The sequence below is a fragment of the Bos taurus genome, chromosome 4 (assembly GCF_002263795.3).
Source record: "Bos taurus isolate L1 Dominette 01449 registration number 42190680 breed Hereford chromosome 4, ARS-UCD2.0, whole genome shotgun sequence".
Taxonomy (NCBI): domain Eukaryota; kingdom Metazoa; phylum Chordata; class Mammalia; order Artiodactyla; family Bovidae; genus Bos; species Bos taurus.
Genome location: NC_037331.1, coordinates 31,876,681 through 31,904,103, shown reverse-complemented (window position 1 = coordinate 31,904,103; position 27,423 = coordinate 31,876,681). Strand labels below are relative to the sequence as shown.

The following is a 27,423-nucleotide window of genomic DNA, read 5'->3' as shown; positions in this document are numbered from 1 at the left end:
TACTTTTCATGTCCATTCATTCTTCCAGAGCAGCCTGCAGGAGCCCTGTGAAGTTCCCTGGTGGCTCAGATGATGCAGAGTCCTCCTGCAATGTGGGAGACCTGGGTTCAATCCCTGGGTTGGGAAGATCCCCTGGAGAAGGGTATGGCAACCCACTCTGGTATTCTTGCCTGGAGAATTCCTATGGACAGAGGAGCCTGGCGGGCTACAGTCCATGAGGTCACAGAGTCCAAAATGACTGAGCAGCTAAGCATAGGAAGCACAGCACACCAAGTCCTTAAGAAAATCTTCACCCATTCTTAAGAAAATTAACAATTCTCTAGTATCATTTGGCATCCAGAGTGTACTCAAATTTCCCTCAGTTGCCCCAAAGAATGTCTTTCATGGCTGTTTTTTTTTTTTTAATATTAGGATGTAATCTAGGTTACTAAACTGCTTTTGGTTATTGTGTCTCTATATTCTTTTAGCCTAGAATATAGGTCCACAAATTACAGCCCATAGGCCAAATCTGGCCCGCCACCTGCTTTTGTCAATATGCTCAGGCTGGAACAAAGCCATGCCCTTTTCATTTATGTATATGATGGCATTTCTGCTACAGCACTGGAGTTGAGTAGTTGCAACAGACACCATATGGCCCATGAAGCCTAAAATAGTTACTACTTGGCCCTTTACAGAAAATGATTGCTGATCTATGACCTAGAACTATCCTCTCACATTTATTTTTATTACAATACTGACTATTCAAACAAAGACTCAGAACAACTGCTTGTAGAAAATCTTCTTTTAGATTGGTGTAATTATATATATATAAAATTCATCAAAATTTCATATATTGTATTCATATACTTAAAAACATAAAATACTCGGAAATTATCAGCATTCCCTGGGACAAAGTTAAACAACTTTTTATGTGTTAAAAGTATACAGGAAAATTGAAAGGCAAACAAAAATTAGAAAAATAATCCCAAGGTCTGGTCTCTTCTCATACTTTATTTTTCAGGAAGGAAAAAGGAATGTCATGACTGACACAGGGTAGTTTCAGTTACAAATTAAAGTAAAATCCTTACTTATCAAGTTTCTCATTTGAATAGGGAAATGGGTAGGGAAACCAGAAAGACTTCCTTCTTTGGGAAATCATAACACATCATCTCAACTATGAGTGCCAGAGTCTACAGAAATTCAGGTATGTCCACAAGATTGTCAATAGGAGTACAGAGCCATGTGCCTGTGCCACATAAATGTCCATGGGAAAAATGAATGAACGAGTACTGACCCTTTACACATTTGGACTGGGCAGGCGGTCATGATAATATTCACACATTTATTAGCCTAGTCTTTTTTTTTTTTTCAGTATAGCAAGCATGCACAGCTTACTAAAAGCTGACCTGTTCTGTTGGGAGCTCATGCATGTTCATTGACACAGGATTCACGGAGCTCGGATCATGACCTTCAGAATAGGAATTCACTGGTTTTATGTATACGGTTATATGGAAAGCTAGAACATGTCCAGCCTCTCTTTCCAGTTAACTTAGGTCAGACTCTAACGAATAGTACCTTCTCCTGCTACTCTGAATACAGCATATCTATCCTACTGCTTACCTAAGACATTGTAAGTGAAACATAAATCATCATGAAAGGAAGCTCTATTAATTGGCTTTATCAGTTATATAACATGGAAAAGAATTAAACTACATGCAACCTCAGCCATGTCCCTAAAATGTCATTTAACCTATAAAAATTTAAAAAAAATTGGACCTCCCTCACACAATCTATATTTTACATTAATCTTTTTAGAAAGTTATCATCATCCACTCTAGCAAGCTGACATAAATGGTGCCGAGGATGAGCTGTTGGTTAGAAGTAAGGCTGAAGATTCAAAGAATTCCTGGTTGGTTCTTGAGCAGTGGATCTTTTTCCTGGTTTCCGGGGAAGAACAGGGTCTTTGCATGATTGAGGAAAACATTCAGGCCTTTGCCTCTGATCACGATCCCAGGGCTGTTTTCTATTGGTTTGTATTCCTTGTGTTTTCTGAAAGCAATGTGTTGGACAGATTAAAAAAAGATCTCCAGCTGGAAAAGGTTGCTTTCTACAAATCTTTCACAAGTCAAGTGCAGAATCGTTCATTCCATTTAACTTATGGCTTTTAAGACAGTGTTGTCTTATGAGAATACATTTTCTCTTCTTTATGCAAGAAATGTGCCTGCTTACTATAACTTGAGATATGTTAAGCATTAAACTGACGATCTGGTAAAGTTATTGACATTTGGTAGCATTTTTAGGGATTAAAAAAAACCACAGCAAAATTAATAGGCTAGTTTGCTATTCATCATTCAGTAGAAGATTTTCTTCCCACACACAAAATGTTTCAAAGCAGAAAAGGGAAAACAGCCCACTTGTGCAGAAATATGCCATTTATTTTTGACAATATACTCTAGTGATTTAAAGTGTTAGAACCAGCAACTTACTTGTACATCAAAAAGGCGATCACAGTGACGAGTATGGCCAAGCAGCCAAGGGAGACCAGGATACCATTTGCCGTTCTTAAAAGGGAAGCTGGGTCTTAAAACAGAAGCGAGGTCATATTAGTGACAGCTTCCACCTAGAGGACATGCTGCTTATAATGTAATTAAATCAATGAGGAAGGGAGCAAACAGAAGATATATGGCTCCTCTGAGCTTTCAGTAATCTTTCCCTTTACATAATACATAGTCTTCAGGGAAGCTTATCTTCCATTTAGAGAATGAGTTAGCACGTCTGGAACACTGTGTTAAGGGCTTAGAAGATGTCATGTCCTGAAGACACCTGCTCTGGTCTGAGTTAACCCAGCCACGCCCATGCAGCAAAGGCCTTCATGAACTTTCTGCCCACTTCTCTGGCCTCATCTTCCACTGCCTACCTTCCAGCTGGGATAAAGATCCATCCTCCCCATGCTCTTTCAGATTTCCATGCCCTCTGCTGGGAATGCTCATCACCAGCATCTAGCCCTTTGCAACGCCTTCCAGACACGCATGAGGGCACTGGGTCGTGCCTTCCTTTGTCATGTCTCTCCTAGTCACCCTTCCTTTGCCTCCACCACACTGTATTCACAATTATTTCTTTGGATTATGTCTTCTTTGTTCTCCCAGAACCCAGCAAATCAACTAGTCTTGTCTCTGCCATCAAAGTATAAGCAAAGTTGGTCTCTTTTCCCTCTGTCTTCTCCGCCACCATCATAGTTCCAGCCACCAGCCCTCTCTCTTGTGAGGACATCTTCATCATCTGCTCACTTGCACTGTTACCTTCCAATAATCCTGGCTTCACTCAGCAGTCTGAATGATCATCTAAAAGTGCTAATCAGATCACATTTCAACCCTGCCAGCAGTTCCCCTTACACACAGAATAAACCCAAACTCTGTCAGTGGCACATAAAGATCTAGATGAGCTGTTCATTCTTGAAATGCAGGTCTCAGTTCAAAGGAGGCCCTTTGCCAAGTGGGTGCCACCAAGTTGGCAGCACTTTCCTGACCTCCCAATCTAGAGAGTCCACCTCTGTCTCCTCTCTTCCATGCTTGTCACTCTCCATGCCTTGTTTCATTGTCTTCACAATATCATTTTATTTGTTTATTCCCTGTTTCTGCTCACTAAAGCGGGGATCTTCCTTACCTTGTTCCCACTCTATCTAGAACTGTCTGTGTGGTGCCTGGAGCTGTGCTGGGCATGGAGTGGATACCCGATGAATATTTGTTGAAAATATCCCAGGTGATTCATGAACATTCAGTGAATCAATGATTAAAAGTCATTTCAGCTAAAAGTCTATGGGCTTGGCTTCAAACAATGATCAACTTTTGAAATTCTGACTCTGAAACCCAAGTCATCAGTTTACAATTTCCATTGAATTAAAAGCTCTCTTTCCTTTCTTTTTTGGATTTTAAAAATGGCTCAGGGAGGGACTTTCTTGGTGGTCCAGTGGTTAAGAATCCACCTGCCAATGCAGGGGACACGGGTTCGATCTTTGGTCCAGGAAGATCCCACATGCCACAGAACAACCAAGTCCATGCCCCACAACTACTGAACCCACACTCTAGAGCCTGTGCTCTGAGAAGCCACTGCAGTGAGAAGCCTGAGTACCACAGCAGACTATCCACCACTTGCCTCAACTAGAGAAAGCTCACGCACGCGGTAACTAAGACTCAGCGCAACCATAAATAAATAAATAGAACGGCTCAGGGACTTCCCTGCTGGTACAGTGGCTAAGGCTTCATGCTCCCAATGCAGGGGACCCCAATTTGATCCCTGGTCAGGGAACTAGATCCCATTTGCCACAATTAAAGATCCTGCATGCCACAACTAAGACCTGGTGCAGCCAAATAAATAAATTAAAAAAAAAAACAACAGTTCAGGTCACACCTAAAGTTATCGCTAACTACAATAAGTATTAAAGGAAAGCAAATATCCAAGCATCTAATCCAGGTAAGAGAATGGTGATTTGCCAGAACTGAGGAAGCTTCATGGACTAGGTTAAGACTCTAAAAGGCAGTTTTAAAAGCAGCTGCGGCAGCACAAGAAGAATGACCCCAGCAGCTCCCAAAAGTGACGGCATAGGAGATCCACATTCAGTAGGATACAGAGGCCCTGGCTACCTCTTTTTGACCTGCTCCCCAGTCTTGCACCCCAAGCCCCATGTATCCTGCTTTCAAGGAAGCAGGATACGTTTGCATCCCTTTTTTTTTTTTTAATGTACACCTTGGCTCTTACCAACAATAAACGCTCAAGCAAATAATTATATGCATTATTACATATGCTTTTCTTGCAATGAGATTAAAGCTGCCTTTTATACCGTTAATGAGTAAATATATATTTAAGTATATTTCACTTTATAAGATAGACTCCAAGACCAAAAGAATTATTTGTGAGTTGGTCATTAGATTATACCCGACAATACTCAAATTAGGGAGCGAAGTGGGAACTCCTCTGGTGGTCCAGTAGCTAAGACTCCATGCTCCCAGTGCAAGGGGCCTGGGTTCGATCCCTGGTCAGGGAACTAGATCCCACATGCCACAGGTGAAGAACCGCATGCCGCAGCTAAAAATCCCACGTACCGCCACAAAGATTGAAGCTCCTGTGTGCCACAACTAAGACTCGGCAGAGCCAAATAAACGAATAAATAATTAAAGAGCAAAATACACGCTCTAACGTGCACACAATTTTACCTGTCCCTTCTGTTCCACCATGAAGCACTTCTTTTAAGAAGTAAAGGAATATTTTACAACATAGCCAGTTACATGTGAAATTCAGTTAGGGTCACCAGGTAGAGACCCTAGGGGTTAGGGAAAATAAACAGCCACCAGTGAGCGGGAATTTCTCAGTGAAATTCCTTCATCCACTTTGTCAACATTTTATCCCTCTGAGGTTAAGGGGACAAGGAGTAGTCTGTCTGCTGAACATTTAAGGACTGGGTAATCGGGTTTGTTTCCGTCTCAGTGTAATGCTTGGTAGACTTTGGGAAAGAAAAGAAGGGTCCATGGTAACTTAGAAGGGAGCCAAGAGTCCACCTGGTTTCTCATTTCTCTTCTTGGCTTCATGTCTCCCCTTTGTTATAGTTTAATTGGAGAACATTGTTATTTTTTGATGCTCGGCTTTACACTTTCCCTTTGAAATACAAACCTATCCAAGCATTCAGTGACCACATCCCATTATTACTTGTCCACGATCATAGCTGATTTTTTTCATCAAAGGCTTTTCTTGGACTTCCCTTGTGGTCCTGGTGGTTAAGAATCCTCCTGCCAATTTAGGGGACACAGGTTTGATCCCTGGCCTGGGAAGATTCCACATGACACAGAGCAACTAAGCCCGTGCACCACAGCTACTGAAGCCCGAGTGCCTAGAGCCTGCACTCCACAAGAAATGAAGTCACTGCAATGAGTAGCCTTCACACTGAAACTAGAGAGTAGCCCCCACTCACCACAACTAGAGAAAAGCCCGTACAGCAACAAAGACCCAGCACAGCCATAAATAAATAAATAAATAAATTTAAAGGTTTTCCTTTGGCCATTATTTCATACGTTCTCTCTCTCTCATCCCTTCCCTAAGTAGATTTGCTATTGTATTGTAATATCATTTTTCAAATCCACATCAATGACAGTTCAATGAATTTTACACTGAAATAAAGCTAAACATTAAGAGTGAAGTGTTGAATAGCTTTAGTATCAGACATATGCTTTATCTGCAACATGAAATGTTCATACAACCATAAAACAAAACTTACCTCTGCTGTTGATAGAGACGAGGGTGCTCGTGAGGGCCAGACTTGCATCATTCCCCAGAGTGAGGTTCATACAGTATGTCCCAGACCCACTGAAGGCTCTCCTCACCGTCAGCAAGCACGTGTCACCCAGCTCCATGGCCACGGGGTCGCAGACTGGGTTCTGGGTGATCTGGCAGCTGGGGTCAGAGATGATGGTGCAGACCTCTGTGGGGATGCTGGGGGGTATGAACGACATCCAGAGGGAGAGAGAGGGGAGTGTGATCTCAGTTTAATAGGAAAACATAATTACACTTCTGTGAAACTGAATCCCACCTTAGTCTTACTCAAACTGTATGATGTGAAGCTGTCACATACAATTTACTCTTAAACAAACCTGGGTGTGTGTGAGCCACTGTTTCCTCTATATGCTCAGGAAGGTGAGGCCCTAGGACAGGAGAAGGAGGAAATTATTTCCCCCAAGGCAAGGGGCTGCTGGGAACTTGCCTCTCCTCTTTGGCTCCCTAGAGACTCAAAGATGCAGGTGGCTTAGGTGTTAGGCTAAGGTAGTACTAAATGCCAGTCGGCCCTGTGTGGGCCTGTGCAGATATCTGACTATAGTAGCAGCAGCAACCAGAGCTGTTCACGCAGCACCTGCTGTGTGCAAGGCTCCGAGTTTCAGAGAAGTGACACAGCCTTGTCTATTCCTCTCAACAACCTGACGAGGCAATAGTAGCCTAATGCAGCAGGTGACAAACCAGTTCTGGGAGGAGAGCTCACTGGCCTCCGGTCACAAAAGCAGATAGAGGTGGAGCTGGGATTTGCATAAAAGATATTTGACAGCTGTCCCTGTAACCATTCGGCTCCCACGCATTACTGTCTTAGCCTCTGTTTCACGTCTGAGTAGACTTCCTGAACGGAGAGACCAGGCTCTGAAGCTAGGCTGATAAAGGCTCAGGGAGTTAGATGAGTTCATGCTCTCTTCATCCTTGGCCTCTGGCAGCACCTTTGCCTCTCCAGTCAGGATGTTCTCTCTTTCTGTCCTCCCATTCTCTCCCCCAACTCAGAGAGCTTTGGAGCTCTTCCTTTCTTATTTTGCACTACACCACTCAGCTGGCCAGATCTTAGTTCACTGACCAGGGATGATGAGCCCATGCCTCCTGCAGTGGAAGCGGGGTCTTAACTACTAGACCACCAGAGAATTCCCTGGAGCTCTCCCTTTGGATCAAGTATGGCCTCATTTTTATACCAGCTCATTCTCTAATCTATATATCACACACATACAGTCGCTAAGTCATGTCCGACTCTTGCGACCTGCCAGGCTCCTCTGTCCATGGGATTCTCCAGACAAGAATACTGGAGTGGGTTGCCATTTCCTTCTCCAAGGGATCTTCCTGACCCAGGGATTGAACCCAGGTCTCCTGCATTGCAGGCAGATTCTTTACCTCTTTACCGACTGAGTTATGAGGGAAACCCATATATATCATATACACATACATTTTAATTCCTTGATTCATTTATTATATTTAAATTATTTAACTATTTAGTGGGTTAATTGATATAGTATTTATATATTAATTACTTTCTATTTAGTCTATTATCTATATATGCGCATGCTCAGTCGCAACTGACTCTTTGTGAGCCCAGGCTTCTCTGTCCAAGGGATTTCCCAGGCAAGAATACCGGAGTGGGTTGCCATTTCCTCCTCCAGGGGAATCTTCCTAACCCAGGGATGAAATCCACATGTCCTGCACTGAAGGCAGATTCTTTACCATGGAGCCACCAGGGAAGCCCCAATTGTTTATAGTTGTAACCAAACCACAGGAAGTCAAATTATGTAATACATTAGAAAGTTTTATAAGTTTTAAAGATGGACAGGGTCATCAGGCGTTGCTATTCATCAGCACAAGGACACAGCCCTTCCATACTGGCTCCCCAGACTCCAGAGGAGCCTCAGGGAACTTCAGAGATTCTGAGCCTGCAAACCTAGCTCTGCCGGGTACCCACCACCTGGAGAGGTACTATAATCATCGTGTATCTGGTGACCCAATCTGTAAAATGAGAAGACTTGTATGAGTGTGTGAGGATTTGACATGAAAACAGAAGTAAAATGTTAAGGACACAGTAAGTGTCCAATCAGTAATTATTCAACAGTTAAAGGTGATGAGCATCGCTCAACTCTAGCAAAGCAAGTGCATACTTGAGAGCACTTGGGGGGGCCCTTCCTCATTCTGGCTTAGTGAGGAACTAGAATCCAAATTTGGGGCTTCCCAGATGGCACTAGTGGTAAAGAGTCCGTCTGCCAATGCGGGGGATCTAAGAGACTTGGGTTTGATCCCTGGGTTGGCAAGATCTCCTGGAGGAGGAAATGGCAACCCACTCCAGTATTCTTGCCTGGAGAATCCCACGGACAGAGAAGCCTGACAAGTTATAGTTCATGGGGCCGCAAAGAGTCAGAACGGAGTGAGCAACTGGGCACACAGAATCCAAATTAACCTAACAGGTGGGAGGTGTGTGAAGGCCATTGTTCAGCCTGGGGTTCTCACTTGGCCCCTTCCTTCCTCGGAGACTGTGTACTCACCTCCCGTGGCAGGTCACGACGAAATCCACCAGGGAGTTGTCAGGCTGTGGCCTAGGCATCGGGACATCTGTCACTTGGATGATGTTAACCTCTAGAATGCCCTCTAAAAGGTACAATGCCCCATAGAAAAACATCAAAATACATTGCAAACCAAACCACTTCTTAACAAATCAGAAGGCCAAACAAAATGAACACAGCCTTTCGCCATGCTAGACTTGGGAAGCAATCTCAGAGTTCAGATACACGTCCAGGCAGCATTTTCAAAGTCAAACTGAACTGTTCTTCAGTACAAGCTTGACCTTTATTTCTGGAGCCTGTGTGTGTGTCAGGAGGCAGATGACCCTGGAGGAAGGGAGGCCTCATCCACTGTGTCTCCTGCTGAGGGGCTCAGCCCTAGGGCATACAGCTTGAGTTGTAGCCCCACCCAACCCCTCTGCTGGGCACCTGTGAGCAGTGCCCCTCGCGCACAACCCTGTGTGGCTGTTCTGTTCAGCCCCTTTCTTACACACAGGAGGTATGACTTTGTGAAATCACCCAGAAGAGGAAAGCAGGAGCTGTGGGAACTTGCAGCTGGCCTTCCTTCAGGCCACATTCATTCAGATTTCTGAGCTGCACAGGGTGAGGAGGTCCAGGCCCCCCCGTAGGCTCCTCGCTAAGCGGGCCTCACTGAGGGCTTGTTTCCACCGAGGATCTCGTTTCATCCCTTAGAGGGACGTCTAAGGAAGGCTGGAAAGGCAAGTGGAAATCTAGAAGCTAGTGGAGTCTTTTTTGTGCACGTGTGGTAGCAACTTGAGTGGGTGCCCTCGCTTCCCTACCCCACCCCTCCCCAGAGTCAGGGAAGGGAGTGGGTAGCCCAAGGTGGATTCTAACATCTTTCCCTCATGGTCTTACCTACAATTGTGATGGTGGCTTTAAAGTAGCCATATCTGGTAATATGGCAGCTTTCATCAGGAATCTCCCTCAGCTCCAGGGTACTGTCACCAGCAGTTACTAGAGGATTTAAACAGAAAGATTTTTAGATTAGTTGCTGAGAATGCAAAAGATGTCCATGATATAACTAAAGATCTAAATGTCTGTTTACTTGCTGTTTAGAAAAACATCAAGAATTCTATACTGTTAAATTGCTTCAGAAATTTGAACTAAATGCATAACAATTCATGAGATGTGACAGCTATGTTATAAAATTGTTAAATTATGTAAGCAAGCACAGTTCCATGTCTTATTCAAATATAAATAGTAAATGAAAGGTGGAAGCCATTTTAAAATGTGTAACATAATAATCATGAAATAAAGCAGGCCACAATAGATAAAATTATATTGTAATTTTGGAAGAAGGTATTCTGGGCTCAAATTCTAGGCCCCTTGCTTTCAGCTCTTTGAGACCATGGGCATATCATTTAACTTCTTGCCTCAATTTGCCCATCTGTAAAATAAGAACAATATTTACTGACCTACCAGGGTTCAACTATTAAACTTAAATAGATAAGACATATAAAACATGCTTTTCATGTCTACCACATAGGAAGTAGTTAATAAATATTCATTTCCTTGTCCCAATATGCTCTTATATATATACTTATTTAGATACAGATGTGTTATAACATATATGACATGTAATTTTAAATGTCAAGAAGCAAACAACATGGAAAAGGGCAATTCTTTCCCCATTTGGATGTCTCATGGATTCTAGGTTTATATTCTTGAAGTCTTACAGTCACTGTGATGAGCAGAGGTGTGAGGAAGGAAAGAAGGGAGTACAAGATACTTTTGAAAAATAGCCCTTTGAATGTGATTAGAGCAAAGAATTTAATGCTCTATTGGTTACAATTTAAAAGGCTCTAAATAAGGTGGTGGTGTTCCATTAGCAAGATAAAAAGACTGGAAAGAAAATATAATATTGAAAATACAACATTATTGTCTCTTAAGTTTCCAAAGACATGAAAATAGACCCAGTTTGGGGGCAATGAAGCTTCATAAGAGCTGCAGCTCTAACACAGGAGTATGTAAGGATGGAGCCAACTGGGAGATTTCTCCAGGGCCTCAGAGCCTCTAGCGGGGAACAAGTGTGCCTGTGACACTCCTATGCTCAGAGGGAACTTCGCAGTGCAGCTCTCAGAGCAAGTCTGGAAATGAGTGCTCTCTGGCAGACACTTTGGGAAACGCTGTTTGGGTAAAACTCAGAAAGGTTCTGACACCATGTCAGATTCAGATGTAGGTGTGGTTTATCAGCAGGGCAGGCTGTGGCAGAGTTGGCTATATTCCCTGAGTCTCAAGGTGGTTGTTTGGAAGTTGCAGGGTAATCATTCACTGTATTCTGAGATTTAACGGATGAGCTCCAAAGGAAAAGATATGTTTGTGAAGGGTATTAGGGATGGCTGCCTCTTCCCTAGAAAACTCCTTTATAGTTTGGACCATAAGAAGGCTGAGTGCTGAAGAATGGATGCTTTTGAATTATGGTGCTGGGGAAGACTCTTGAGAGTCCCCTGGACTGCAAGGAGATTTTATATATATATATACACACACACGTACACACACATACATACACACATACATAGATGACATATATATATATGATACATACGTATATATATAAAACATGATCTATATATACAACATGATATATATATATATATATATACACACACACACACACATATATACGTTATACACACACACACATACATACTAAGTCACTTCAGTTGTGATGGACTCTTTGTGACCCCATGGACTATAGCCCACCAGGCTCCTCTGTCCATGGATTCTCCAGGCAAGAATACTGGAGTGGGTTGCCATGACCGAATCTTCCTGGCCCAGGGATCGAACGCACATTTCTTAAGTCTCCTTCATTGGCAGGCAGCTTTTTTATCACTGAGCCATCAGGGAAGCCATGCATAAATACATATATCATATACATATTATAACACTGATTAGCATCAGTCTTGGAAAGGTTTTTCTTTTTAGATTTGTGCACAAAAGTCTGAAAAATGATCAGTGGCACTGTTAGCTAAGGGAAGAGAATTCTGTGGTTTAAAGCTAGTACATACCTGTCTATCCTATAATGTAATTATCCCCCTGAGTCACCACTTCAACTTTGCTTGTGTCTCACTCCTGTGGTTGCATTTGGTTTCTATGTAATAGCTGTACTTATTTGGAAGCCCCTTACCAAAGCAGAGACAACATAATTTTTGGTCAAATAGTAATCCAGTGCTCAACAACCCCAGCCTGTTAATATGGTCTGTGTAGCTAAAAATGCTCTCTCCCCCAGAGGACAAGCACTCTAACCACTTTCTCAAGTCATGGGCTGACTCTTATCATCATCTTGGCTCCCATTACATATTTCTGTCCCTCCAAGTCTCACAGTTGTTTTACGGCATTTGGGGATTGATTATGGTTGATCTAACACCTTTAGATGAAGTCAAGCAGCTTCCTTTCACTATAAAATGTAATGAATTCATAAGGTTGCTACCTTCTATCTTATGGTTTAACCTATAGAAAATAATAACACACTTAAAATATTCTTTCTTTGACTTAAAATATCTTTTGCATATGTTATGATATAAATATGTTCTAAGAAAAATAATCTTGCTTTATAAAAATGCAATTCAAAATAGACTAACATTAAATGACCTAACATTAAGACCTTTACCACTCAGGAATTTCTAGACAGACAAAGCAAGCATCTGTAATTTATTTTGAATTTTACACTTGGTGTCCTTATTTGTAAGGAAGACCATCAAGTCTTGTAGATAAATAAACTGACTCTTCTCCAGAAATGCCAAAACAAAGCTATATGTTTAGAGTTGTTCAAGGCAGTTACATTTATAATACGAATTAGAATGAACTGAAGTGTCCATCAGTAAGAGAATGGTTAAATAAATAAGTCGTTGAATAACATGAATTACACTTACATGTACTGATAACGGAAAGATGTCTGTGATGTTTGTTAAATGAAAAGAGGCAAATTGTAAAGCAATATATATTGTGTGAACCCATCTACCTAAAAATTAAGACCACAAATCCTATTTGTATTTATGGAATATGTTTGTAATGGCACAGAAAAGATCTGGAAAGAAACACTACCAACTCTTAACAGGGTTTAACTCGGGAGAAGAGAATAAGGAGGAGCTCTCACTTTTATTTGAAATTTCTGAATTTTAATTTTTTTCTAAGGAAAATGCATTCATTTTATAATTAAAAGTATTTCCCCCAAAAAAGCAAAATCAGTAACAACTTACAGTGTCTGGCATTAGTTATGCTTGACTTAATAAGTTTTTTTTTAACAACACACTTATTTATTAATAACAGTTTATTATTTATATCTAATAGGTTTGGGTTAAAAAAAAGCCAACTGCAACAAGTCTGGACATCTCCAGGGAGTGTTCTGTGTGTACTTGGTGATGGCACCCTCTTGTGTCCAGTGAGAGGATGTCAGTCTACTGCCATCCCTGGGATGCCTGGATGGAAGATGTATTCACGGCTGAGTGGGGAAGGACGGTGATGGCATGGGGTAGGGTGCGGAATTAGATGAAAGCTAATGCTTCTCAAAGTAAATGCTCAAGAACTTCTTGAATGTCCCCATATATTATTATGAGAAGTTGGGATTTAATTAACTATGCCTTATATCTAGAATAATTTTAGTGTCTGGAATCTTTCCAGTCGGCCAGCCAAGAAATATTCTCAAGGTTTATTCTTTTTTGAGCCCTTTGTAAACTACTTTTAAACATGGTTGAGTTTTCATAGGACATGGAGTGGATGTGGGCAGGGTGGGGAGGAGAATGGAAGTAGGGGAGGGAGTGTGGAAAGGGAGAAAGGACAATGGAATGGCCTGAATGTTTATGAGGGGATAATGTGTCTCCTCTTAACTAGAAAAACTGGGAGGCAAACAGAAATGTGAAGGACTGGAAGGGGGAAGGCACCTGTACACATAACAAGGAACTGTATATGAGCCACCAAGTGACTTTAAACATATTCTCCTTTCTTCCATATTCTAACAACACCATGATAAGTAACTAAAGGAAATCAACAGGCAGAAAATGGAATCACTGCAGAGTCTTTACATAATCTCTTTAACTAAGGATCTAATTATACAAACCACATGAATTTTTTTCTAGCTGTTAAGGAGCCCTGCCAACAAAAATTAACCTGGAAAACACTTACCCAAAGGAGGGGTGGTTTTTGGAGGTCTGGGTGAAGGCAAAGGACAAGGTCCAGGCACTTCAGCTTGCACAGTGAGGTTGAGGCTAAAGGTTCCATTGAGCACATAGGTGTGATTCAAAGTGTGATTGTTGGAAACAAAGAGACCAGTATTATCCCCGAAGTTCCACTTGTAGTAAATGGCAGACTCATTGAGGAAGTGGCTGGGATCGTGAATCAGGACACTGAACGTAATGGGGAGATCCCTGAGGAAGGTTTCATCAGATGAATTTCGATTGTTCTTCTGGGACATAGTCACAAATACAGGAATCTGATCTAAAATGTACATCCAAAAAAAAAGAAAGAAAGAGGGTACGATTGCTTGATTTTAAGTGGGTGACTTCAACAGTGCCTTTAGTTTAGATATTAAAACGAGGGGATAATTCAGCATCGTTTCCCCTTTTCTAATGCAAGTTTTCTAGAGTTTTCTCGGTTTACTTTAGAAAACACAGATGGAATATGTTATTAAATATATGAGGTTGAGAAGGAGTCCAGATGAAGTGTAACCTAACCCAGAATATTTGGTTCTACTTTTTCAAACCCGCTAACATCACCAGAACTCAGCGCCTCGTCCTCTGTTAATTCAGAGCTCATATCACTCACCTGTTACTACATACACATCTTTCACTTTTGCGATGGGAACATATGCCCGTCGGTGTCTTCTATAGACAGTTACTTCCATGATTTGAGGGCCAAGACTCACATTGGCTGTGTTGATGGAAATTGTCACTGAACACTGTCCCAATTTCTGGAAATACTGACCTTTGAGAAGATAGAAATGTTTAGTTATTGGCTACATCATATCATTATAGAAAGTTGATGTTCCTTAAAGACTAACAACTACCATTTACAGATTGTTTTGAGAAAGGAAAAGCAGGGTGGGGATGCGGTCTTGGTTCCTTCAGAAAGGAAGACAGTGCTTATTTTTATATAAAACCTTATAAAATCCACAAATAAATAAATGTAGTTGTATATGTTGACTAAAATGAAAAGAGCTGTTTAAGTGGGATAATGCTGTTAGTCCTTAGTTGACAAATACTATAAGTAAGTGACCTGGCACTTGAAATACATGTGTTTCCCACAGAAAATACATTTAATGTAACAGTGAAGTGTCCAAGGGAGTTAAAAAATATATCTAAAAATCTACCTTATTTTTGTAATAATATTACTGCTACTGCTGCTGCTAAGTCGCTTTAGTCGTGTCCGACTCTGTGCAACCCCATAGACGGCAGCCCACCAGGCTCCCCAGGCACTGGGATTCTCCAGGCAAGAACACTTGAGTGGGTTGCCATTTCCTTCTCCAATAATATTACTAGTTCAGCTATATTGCTGAGCAACTTTTTTTCTTTTAGGGAACTAGATTCCTCCACCTTCTAATAATAATATTTGTATATGAAAATGCAGTGATGAAAAAGAAACAGGTATGGTGGGTATGAAAAGGAATGAAGTAGTTTCGTTGACATTTCTAGGACCCTTGAGTCCTTTTTCTTTCTCCAACTGTAACCTAAATCTAATCACCACTGACTAGCTAGTGACAGTTATTCTCTCTCTTTTAGGGCTCAAAGATTTTTCTAATCTTTTTGAGGCACCTGTCATAGATGTGTCATGGAACAAAAGGTATTAGAAGATGGATACTTGTAAGACGGGGATGTTTAAAGACCACATTCATCACATGATCAAAGGTGTCAGGAAAGAGGGTGCTTCCCCAGGCAGTTCAAGGGTTAAGACTCTGTGCTTCTGCTGTAGGGGGCATGGGTTTGATCCCTGGTCAGAGAACTAAGATCCCACATGCCATGAGGTATGGCAAAAAAAAAAAAAAGTGTCAATAAAGGTTCAGGATCCCCCTTTACCTTGAAATGCAGAGGCAGTTCTGTTAGAGATTATAGGGGGAAGACATGTCTCTTGGAATTAGTGATACGTGAGGAAATGCTAGTTCTGGCACCCAGAGGTAAGACCACAGTGGCAGCACTTAGCTGAGAGAAAATATCCATTAACTCTGAGACTTCAGCAGAAAAAGGAAATTCAAAACAATCTTGTTATGAAAACAGCAATTTCTGGACTAAAAGCTGATGTTAAATAAAGACATCTTAACTAGCTAAGTTAATGGATGTTAACTAGGCTAAACAGAATCTGAAGTGTTAGTGAGCTTATGTGACTCCATGCACATGACAAATGTCATTTCAGGTCAAAGAAATGACATTTGGAGAGTTAACTGACAGGGCCACAAAGCCCTGAAAAAAATTTGCTTTAAATCAACGAGCATAGTATTTGTTATATATTTTGTACTTTGTTCAACTGGAGTGTATTATTAATATGTTGCTTTGATTTGTAAATAATTAAAGAAAGAAAAGCTCTCTGAAATTCATTAAGACTGACAAAACATTCTGAAATTTGGAGTTTGTGTGATGGCTAGCAAATTGGAACCACTCAGAACCAGATGGAACCTAAGATTTTAAACTAAGAATTTAGCAGCTTTGTTACTAATAACCTAAATTTAGTCCTCCTAAAAAAATAATCACTAATAATAAAGCAAAATGGATTCCACTTGTGGTTAAAAAAAAAGAAGAAGATAGGTTATGTCAAAGAAGAAGAGTATTTAGATTATTTTACTTTTATATGATAGAATATTATATAGTCATTAAAATAATGTATATAAAGAATTTTAGAGAATTCCCTGGTGGTCTCTTGAGTGATTAGGACTCAGTGCTTTTACTGTCAGGACCTGGGTTTGATCCCTTGTTGGGGAACTAAGATCCTGCAAGTTGCATAAGAATTTTAGTCAATGCTCATAATTTTGACCAAAATGTGTATATGTTATGATCTTAATCAAGAAATACCAGAAAAAAGAAAGAAATACTAGTAGAGAAAGCATCATCATGTTAACAATGATAATCTCTGGTATGAATTATGATGACTGATTTTTCATTTGCACTTTTCTGCATTTTCCAAATTTTCTACTAAGAGTACAAGTCTAATTCTTTAAAATTCTTTTTAAAACATAAGAAATCAAAGAATAAATCAACAAATGACCATCCATATGCCATTCAAATATCATTTTTCATATTACTGTTTTAGACAGAAACAAATTGAGTAGTTTTTTTTTTTTTTTTTTAAAGAAAGCCAAACCTGTCTTTTTCTCCTTTTAACTATTTTATGTCCTAGAAAAACGGCAAGGCTAACCAAGATTTTATTTTTATCCCTCACTGAAGGAAAGTTAAAAGAGTAATTGTTAAATGCCAGGTGTTGTAATTCTCAATAATAGAATGAGAAAAGAAAAAAAAATTAAAAATTTTAAGGAAAGGTAAAGAAGAAACGGGGGGGGGGGGGGGATTGTAATAGCCCAACCAAGTGTGTGGAACACGTAGACAAAATTCTTTTTCCAGGGGCGAGGGAAAGGCTTCCCATCAGGGAACACGTTGTGATGGCCTTCACTCGTGTCGTTTCCCCAGTCGCTGTCCTCTGTCCCTGCTGTCCAGTTGTAAACATACAGGTCAGGAGATGCACCAGTATCTAAACAGAGAATGAGGCACACCATGATTGTCGTCTGGACTCAGAATGCTCAAGGTTCATCATTGAATTAAATAACTGTTCATATTTTTTCATAACTAGCTGAGATACAGTTGGACAATTAACACCCTAATATTCAGAATTCATCTAATGGTACCTTTATGATTTGGGTCTTTTTCTACCTACATGTTGTATTTCAATGAGTTATATTAAGCATATAAAGCAATATATGTATGTTGTATATGTGTATATATATATATATATACATAATATATATGTATATGTATATAAAGCAATTTTTCAGAAAAGTTCAGAGATATCATTTAATATGTTTATCTTCATATTGGGGCTCCAAATAACAAGCATATTCAAACCAAACTGAGGGATGCTGTATCTTTTTATTTTGATTCATTCTATCTGTAGCTTTTTCCCCCTAACTCATTTGACATCATGTCTTTCTTCTCCTAAAGACTTCAGCACACTTCTAAGAATAAAGACATTCTCCTTCATAAGCATACCATTACCATCCCTGCTGCTGCTGCTAAGTGGCTTCAGTCATGTCCGACTCTGTGTGACCCCATAGACGGCAGCCCACCAGGCTCCCCTGTCCCTGGGATTCTCCAGGCAAGAACACTGGAGTGGGTTGCCATTTCCTTCTCCAATGCATGAAAGTGAAAAGTGAAAGTGAAGTCGCTCAGTCGTGTCCAACCCCCAGAGACCCCATGGACCGCAGCCTACCAGGCTCCTCCATCCATAGGATTTTCCAGGTGAGAGTACTGGAGTGGGGTGCCATTGCCTTCTCCAATTACCATCCCTACCAGAGTCCAATCAAGGGTTACATCCTACACATGGCTATTTCACATCTTCAAATGATTTGGAAAAAAGATGTATAAATAGAAATACAGATAGATGGAAGCAAACAGAAAAAAAACATTAAACTTGCTGAATTACTATCTACTTGCTCACTACTTTTCTGTATGTATGACATTTTCCACTTTAAACAAGTCATGATCAATATATTTTCATCTGGAACAATCTTCTCATCCTCTTTTTTTTATGTTCATTGACATTTATGGAGAGCCTTTTATTTATCTGTCTATTACAGCCACTATTTATTTTTTATTCTTAAATTGTCCCACACATGGCCAGTAGGGGCCCCTCAAGCTGCCTCTGTGTCCCTGTGACATATCCCCATTACTTCCTTGTTTACTGGCACAAGATGTCCCTGGATCACTTGCTAGTGTCCTGTCCTACACCTGGAATCAGTCATTTCTTTCAAGAGCTCTCATTTCTTCTAACAGTGAGAGATACTTTATAAAACTTCCCATGTAAAAGTTTTTTTACATGGACTCTTTCATGTAAAAGAGAACTGCATTGTCATTTGAAACATTAGTAAGAATCAACTTGTTTAGGGGGAAAAAAGCATAAAAAAAAAAAAAAGCTACAGGCTACTAAATACAATACTTTTAAATTATCAAACTCTTTCTATACAGAATTTATTGTTTTCCTCATTGGAAGATGAATCAATAAGAAATAAACCACTGGCAGTTTAATAGAAGTTCTAAGTAATAAAATCAGATCATCACTGCCCTTACTAGTCTTGTTTCTGATTGAAGAATTTTAGTACTTACTTGAGTTTTTAAGGCTGTTGAGTTCTAAAACAAGATAATTCCCCTTGATGTGTCTATAATCATTTGTGCTCTTTAACTTGGACAAAGAGCTTCTCTGCTTTAACTAAGAGCAAAGCAAAACCAAAATATATGCATTTTATCATTTGTGCTAGCCATGTTCTTTCTGTGAGCAGAAACTGATCTGATCAACGAAGAGTTATCAGACTATTCTTTGAGAAGCCAGAATTCCATTCCTGTGATGTGAATAACATTCCTTACCATTTCTGCAGTTCTTCTCATAAACTATGTTGCCACTGGCATCTTCCTTTTGGCATCTGGGGAATACCAGGTTCACTGCGAATGTTATGGTTGAGCCCACCAGTGCGGGGGAATCACTGGTCAGAACCGCCTGCACACGGCCTCCTAGGACATAGAAACAAGGAGCTCAGTGATGAAACATCTCTTGTCCTTTTCACTGATAAATAAAAAAAAGGAAGCTAAATCTACAAATAAGGGCCAGAGGATCCTTCTGCCTCTTTACAATAAATTATTTGCAGGATTCCCAGCTTTTGCTGTCAGAGTACAACACTCCAGAAGATGAACTTGGAAAGTCAGACCAACTGAAGAACTCTCTGACCACAGAGAGAACAATTACTTAAATAATTAAAAATCTGTTTGATTGAGGAAACAAGTATTAAAGGTTTGTAATTTTTAATTTCAAAGTGAATGACTGAAGGAGTCATTCATTTTTGATGTGAATGGAAAGATAATAACTTTCTAATCACGCTTTTGAGCCGGTCAAAGTGCTCTGGAATCTCAGAACTTTTGAAGATGACCATTCCCCCATTAAACCTGCTTGCTTTTCAAAATCTTCCAAGAGGTACCAAATGTACATTTCTAAGGAGATTAAACTCTGTGTGGAGGAGAGTGAGGAGTTTAGAAAGTGATACTGTGACAATAAAGGGAAGACGGCCAATCCGGGCGCCTCCCACTTGCTAACTAGTGCACTGTCACTCATGGTCGCTTCCGTGGATAGAGTTCACCACCTACAGCACGAACTGAAATAACAAAGTACAGCTGTTTGGCAAATGGGACCTAATCAAACTCACAAGCTTTTACACAGCAAAGGAAACCATAAATAAAATGAAAAACAGTCAACAGAATGGAAGAAAATATTTGCAAATGATTTGACCAACAGAGGATTAATTTCCAAAATATATAAACAGTTCATATAACTCAACAACAAAAAACAAACAATCCAACTGGAAAATGGGCTGAAAACCTAAGTAGACATTTCTTCAAAGAAGACAAACAGATGGCCAACAGGCACATGAAAAGATGTTTAGAGAAATGCAAATCAAAACTACAATGAGGTACCACATTACACCAGTCAGAATGGCCATCTTCAAAAAGCCTACAAATAATAAATGTTTGAGAGGGTATGGAGAAAAACCCTCTTGCACAGTTAGTAGGAATGTAAATTGGTGCAGTCACTGTGGAAAACAGTATGGAAGTTCATAAAAAAACTAAAAATAGAATTATCACATAACCCAGTAATCCCACTCCTGGGCAAACAGCAAGAAAAAAACTACAATTGAAAAAGATACATGTATCTCTATGTTCATAGCAGCACTATTCACAATAGCCAAAACATGGAGACAACCTAAATGCCCGTCAAGAGAGGAATGGATAAAGAAGATATGGTACATATACACAATGGAATACTACTCAGTCATAAAAAAGAACGGAATAATGCCATTTGCAACAATACGGATGGAACTAGAGATTATCATACTAAGTGAAGTAAGTCAGACAGAGAAATACAAATATCACATGATATCACTTATTTGTGGAATGTAAAACATGGCACAAATGAACCTATCTGTGAAATGGAAACAGACTCACAGACAGAGAACTGACTGTGGTTGCCAAGGGGGAGGAGAGGTGGGGGAGTTTGAGGTCAGCAGAAGCAAACTGGTACACATAGAATGGATACACACCGAGGTCCCACTGTGTAGCACAGGGAACTATATTCAATATTTTGAGATTAACCATAATGGAAAAGAATATTTTAAAAAAAGAATGTGTATAAATATGTACATACATATATATCTGAATCACTGCTATACAGCAAAAATTAACACATTGCAAACCAAATACTTTGATTTAAAAAACTGAATCACTATTATACATTTGAAACTAAAAAAAAGAAAAGAAGAAGAAATTACAGTTGTTTGAGTCCTTTTTTTTTTTTTGAGTCTTTTGATTTACCTTTCCAAGAGCTTTTCCACCTCGAGTCTCCCCTCTTCCACACTGGATAGAGTTTTTCATTCCAGTCATTTTCATCTGATGACCATCCACTTAATTGGTTGTGCTCCCGCATATAACCAGAAGGTCTTTCGTTACTCAGCACATCATGAAAACCTATAACAATATTTGAAAAAAAATCATTTTGTCTGCTTATCTCTCATTTAGCAGGTATTCAGAGAAGCCATACTGGAAGGATGCCACCAGCCTCTCTTCCTCCTTGCTGGTAGGAGGAGGGAGCAGCATGTGATTCTCTTCTTCATGGAGGCAGATGAACATTGAAAGAACATTGATCTGGGAGCCACAGAACCTGCTACAATGAAACAGGCTGTGGGATTTCAGGCCACGTTTCTTCTCTCGGCCTTCAAATCAGACAAAAAACCAAATGTCCTGTGATACTGTGAGACAGTATCTGTTTCTAAAAAGGAACAAAGTGAGAAACAAAGGAAATCTGTGCTTATTAATATATGTTCATAACTGGAAATTCAGTTGAATGTTTGACAATGAAAAAGCTAAGATTAGTTAGTTCAAATCCCTTCATTTATGTGACATGATTCATTCAGAGACATCTTTAATCAAGTGGAAATGAAGATTTGCAACTTTTGATTCCCAGGATCAGTTTTTTCCCACGCTTCCAAGGCCTTCCTGTTTCTCAGATTCTGAGTGAGAAGCATAATCCAAACACTGATTTCTTCTGATTTTAAATGTCAAAAGTCAAGGAGAGATACACACTTAAAAGGAGAGTGACAAGGAATGAACATATAGGTCCACAGAACAGACTGCAGAACTCAAAGATAGATTCACATAGATATGCCCTGTTGACTTTTGCAAAAATAATCCAATGGAGGAAAGATAGCATTTCAACACACAGTGCTGTAAAAAAGCAAAAAGCCTAGGAGGAATCTTCAGGCTCTAAGTAAGAATGAATTTTTAGACTTAGTACCAAAATCTTAATCTATAATAGAGAAATTGATAAGCCAGACCTCATTAAAATTAAAAAATTCTGCTCTGCAACATCATGTGAAGAGGATAATAAGGCAAATTACAGACAGGGAGAAAATACTTGCAAGCCACATTTCCAACAAAGGAATACTATCTGGAACATATAAAGGATTTTCACAATTCACAATGTTTAAAAAAGGCAAATAATTGGACTTCTTTGATGGTCAAGTGGTTAAGACTCCATGCTTCTACTGCAGGGGGTGTGGGTTCGATCCCTGGTTGGGAGGAACCAAGAGCCTACATGCCACATAACTTGGCAAAAAAAAAAAAAATATATGTATATATATATATATATTAAAACCCCCAAATAATAGGGTAAAAGATCTAAACATACATTTCACAGATGAGAGTGCACAGATGGCAAGTAAACACATGAAAAGATGTTCAATATCATTTACCCTGAGTAAATGCACATTAAAATCACAATGAGATGTCACTGTATACCTATCAGAAAGACTAAAATTAAAAATGACATCAGATGCAGAGAAACTGAATCACTCATACACTGCTGGTAGAAATGGTGTAGCCATTCTGGAAAACAGCTTGGCAGTTTCCTTGTAAAACTAAACATGCAATTACTATGCAACCAAGCAGTTGTACTCTTGGGCATTTGTCCCAGAAAAAATGGAAACTTATGTTCACATAAAAACCTGTACATTAATGTTCATAGCAGCTTTATTCACAATAGCCCAAGTTGGAACAACCAAAAAAATCTTTCAGTGGGGTGAACGGATAAACTGTGGTACATGTATGTACCACATATGTACCACATATGTACCACATACATACTATGTATGTATACATAGTATGGTATACTGCTCAGTGATAAAGAAATAATATTGATATATGCAACAACTTCAGTAAATTATGCTGAGTAAAAAGAACCAATTCTCCCACATTACATACTATAAGTTTCCATTTCTCTAACATTCTTGAAATGACCAAATTATAAAATTGGAGAGTGGATTAGTGGTTGCCAGGGGCTGGCAGGTGGGGTTGAGTGAGAAAGGGAAGTGGGTTTGTATTTGTGGTGATGGGACTGTTTGGTGTTTGGACTATGTCTATGTCAGTATCCTGGTTGCGACCTTGTACTATGGCTGTGCAAGATGTTACCCTTGGGAGAAACCAGGTAAAGGGTACATACATGGGGATTTCTTTGTATTATTCTTAAAAGTGCATGTGAATCCACAACAGCCTCAAAATTTAAAAACTGAATGAAAAAATAGAACAAAAGCAACAACAAAAGCCCAAGGGTAAGATTTTAAAAGATAGTGGGGTGGGGAAAGATGTGGGATACACACCCAGCACCATGCGGCCGTTCCCTCTCCCCTTTGTAGGCCCTGCTCTGTCACATGGCAGCTGCGCTGCTTGTGAGCTATTAATACTTTGTCAGTACCTTCTCCTTCCTCCTTCTACCACGGCTATGATTGGAAAATGGAAAGGAATACCTTGGTGTCTGATATTCCACGAAATTCTACCCATCCTTACTTTTTGTGGCCAGGATACATCGTCTTAAGGCGAGGTGAAACGGAGCGCAGCAAGTTTCGTTGCAATGCTAGTAGGCTGGGCCTCCTGTCAAACTGCCACCCAACCTCAGGCTAATCTGCCTGCTGAGCTGAGCAAGGGGTGCTGACCTCTCACCTCTCTGTCCCTCCATTCCCCAACTGCGGGCTCTGGGGGAGTCTGTCCTGAGTGGACATTGAGGTAAGACAATTCCTCCTCCAAGCACATTAGCCTTCTTCTCTGGGAACTGATGGGTTATTAAATGCTTGTTGATCACTACCATGTCCCAAGGCAACAGAGAAGCCAAGAGATAAATAAGGACAACAGGTCCATGCACAAGGAATTACAGTAAGGGAGAAAAAGATACAAGTCTTCACACACATAAATAAAAAAGGATAATTTCAAGTAGCTGATCTCACAAGAATCCCCGATACTCAGTTTCGCAAACAAAGAAAGCAAAGGTCAGAGGAGCTAAGTCACTTTTCCTGGTCCAGATCCAGGGCTGGCAGGAAGGACTGTGGTCCCGTCTGCACGAAAGCCTTCTTCCTCTTGCCTGCTGTGCATCCTTACTGTTTCTGGCCCGCCCCTTCCTCTGGGACAGGGGACTGCACAGGCTCTTGGGATGTTGCGAGGCCTCACGCGGCTCAGCGGCCGGACAAGTGCCAAACCCCGGCCTGCGCCGGCACATCAGTTGCCTCTGGGCTCCCTGATTGAAGTCGCAGGCCCTTTCCCGGGCCGCTCACTACAGACCTTTGGCTTGGTGGTTAGGGGGCGGGAGGGGGAGTGGGGGTTGGGAGGTCGGCCAGCTTCCGGCCTCAGTGCTGGCGGCAGAACCCTGGCCCCCTGATGCTCTCCCTCTCTCTCGCTCCATTCGCTATCCAAGACCTCACCACTACTACGGGCTCCGGGAGCCGGCCCTCCGCCCCCAGCTCCCCCATCAGTCCCACCGCCTCCTGGGGAACCGGCCGGCCTGCTCGTGAGCCAGCAGTGGCCCCCTCTCTTCCATCACCCAGCACCCGCCGGGATTGCACTTCATTGCAGGGCTTTTTTCTCTCGCAGGGAGAAGTGAGAGGAATGTGTGTATCTGTATCCAGAACCCTCCCATGTTAGATCTGGGCCCAGCAGGTGAAAAGCCAGACCTGGGCTCCTGTTTCCTCACCCGTTGAATAGTGGCAGGACCATCTGGACTATGTAGCACACATTTATGGCAGAAAGTGAAGAACTAAAGAGCCTCTTGATGAAAGTGAAAGAGAAGTGTGAAAAAGTTGGCTTAAAACTCAGCATTCAGAAAACTAAGATCATGGCATCCGGTCCCATCATTTCATGGCAAATAGATGGGGAAACAATGGAAACAGTGGCAGACTTTATTTTGGGGGCTTCAAAATCACTGCAGATGGTGAATGCAGCCATGAAATTAAAAGACGCTTACTCCTTGGAAGAAAAGTTATAACCAACCTAGACAGCATATTCAAAAGCAGAGACATTACTTTGCCAACAAAAGTCCATCTAGTCAAAGTTACGGTTTTTCCAGTAGTCATGTATGGATATGAGAATTGGACTATAAAGAAAGCTGAGCACTGAAGAATTGATGCTTTTATACTGTGGTGTTGGAGAAGACTCTTGAGAGTACCTTGGACTGCAAGGAGATCTAACCAGTCCATCCTAAAGAAAATCAGTCCTGAATATTCATGGGAAGGACTAATGCTAAAGCTGAAACTCCAATACTTTGGCCACCTAATGCAAAGAACTGACTCATTGGAAAAGACCCTGATGCTGGGAAAGATTGAAGGTGGGAGGAGAAGGGGATGACAGAGGATAAGATGGTTGGATGGCATCACCAACTCAATAGACAGGAGTTTAAGCAGGCTCTGGTACTTGGTGATGGACAGGGAAGCCTGGCGTGCTGCAGTTCATGGGGTCGCAAAGAGTTGGACACGACTGAGCAACTAAACCGAACTGAACTGAACACATGCTGGACCCCTTCTCAGCACCTACCTCCCTCTGCCCCTCCCCCGGCTATTGCCCCCTCGTGGAGTTATCTGGCAAAATCAGGACTTTCACCCTGCAAAGGTCATTACTCTACTAAAGTGAAGCAGAGTGGACCTTCTGGGTGATATCTAACTCACTCCCTTCTCCCACCCCACACTACCTCTGCCTGGAGGACGGGGGCTGCTGGGGCCACACATCCCCTGGACTGGACAAGTGGGCCGCCTGTGAGCTTGGTGGTTCACAACTCTGGCTTCCATTCCAGTCACAAACTCCTCTTTTTAAACCAGCTCCTCATTGGTCTGGGCATCACCTTTGTCAAGAAGTCCCCAGCCTCTAACTAGAAAAGAGACCCAGGGCTTCAGCTCTTTTCTCAGTAACCTCACTACAATGGCAGCAAACTCTGCAGGTCTGTGAAAAATCAGCAGGATTTTCTTTCTTTTTTTTTTTTGGCTGAGCAGCTTGTGGGATCTTAGTTGCCTGACCAGGGACTGAACCCAGGCCCTTGGCAGTGAAAGCACAGAGTCCTAACCACTGGCCTGCCAGGGAATTCCCTCAGCAGAACTGGGAACAGCTTCTGGATTGGAATTATTAGAAAGCTTGTTTCCAGACTTGGGCTTCAGTTCCTCTGTGGCCCTATCCCGGTGGATGAAAACCAGACAAACTTTAGTGGGTAGTGTTTCTGTGATCTCAAGCCAGAGACTGTGCCCTTCGTGCCCCCACCCTCCCAATGTCTTTAAGAGAGCAGGTAGCAGTTTTGATAGAAGAAACCTCCACAACAGAGGGGCCCTGCGTCTTTCGCTTCCTAAGACCCTGGAGCAAAGAATGGAACTGAATGCATTTTGCCGTGCTCTCAACATCCGCAACCATTTCCAGAGAAAACAAGTGAGCACGAATGCTTCCTGAAGGCCAGCTGCAGACTCAGACAAACCCATCACTTCAGCCAATAGCCAGAGAATGGGTTAAAGACAGAAACTGAGAGTTACTCACGTTTGGCAGCATCCAGTGGCAATCCTGCAGCCAGAAGCAGAAATCCCAGGAAACAGTAGAGACATTCCATGCTGAATTCTCACAGACCTAGGCAATCAAGGTTTAACTTGTAACTCCTCTGGCTTCACCCACTAAGAACAACAGTGTTCTTCTGGTTTTTGCTGTGCTCCACTCTTCATTTTAATTAAATACTGAGCCTCGGGGTGGATCATGTGATGGTATTAAGCAGCATTGCTTGATCTGGTCTCTGGAGTTCAACCACTTCTACTCATGTGCTTCTGACTCACTCACCCTTGGCATCTATTTATTCACTTTTTAGATGCGCACCATTTCAGTGTTGTTATTCTATATTCTAGTTAAAGGGACTTTGCTATAGGGCCTGTTTTGATATCTTTCCCCAAGTAACGTCTCTAACCTCATTGGTTATCAACTTTTTTCAGTTCCTTTGCTGATTCACTTACTCAGATCATGTTGAAAGTCACAATTATATTTCTTTTGCTGTAATTTAGATTAGCAGCTCTGCC

General features: G+C 41.1%; 1 protein-coding gene across 1 annotated transcript; it reads right to left on the bottom strand.

The window, feature by feature from the left end:
* Positions 1 to 972: 972 nt before the first annotated feature.
* Positions 973 to 27,205, bottom strand: GPNMB (glycoprotein nmb). Its single transcript, NM_001038065.1, is given in 11 exon segments — positions 973 to 2,028; positions 2,466 to 2,559; positions 6,245 to 6,459; positions 8,802 to 8,904; positions 9,693 to 9,791; positions 13,959 to 14,270; positions 14,598 to 14,756; positions 17,340 to 17,504; positions 19,391 to 19,534; positions 21,383 to 21,535; positions 26,900 to 27,205. Coding segments are annotated over 11 exon segments (1,668 nt in total). The 5' UTR covers positions 26,970 to 27,205; the 3' UTR covers positions 973 to 1,874.
* Between the last annotated feature and the right edge of the window lie 218 nt (positions 27,206 to 27,423).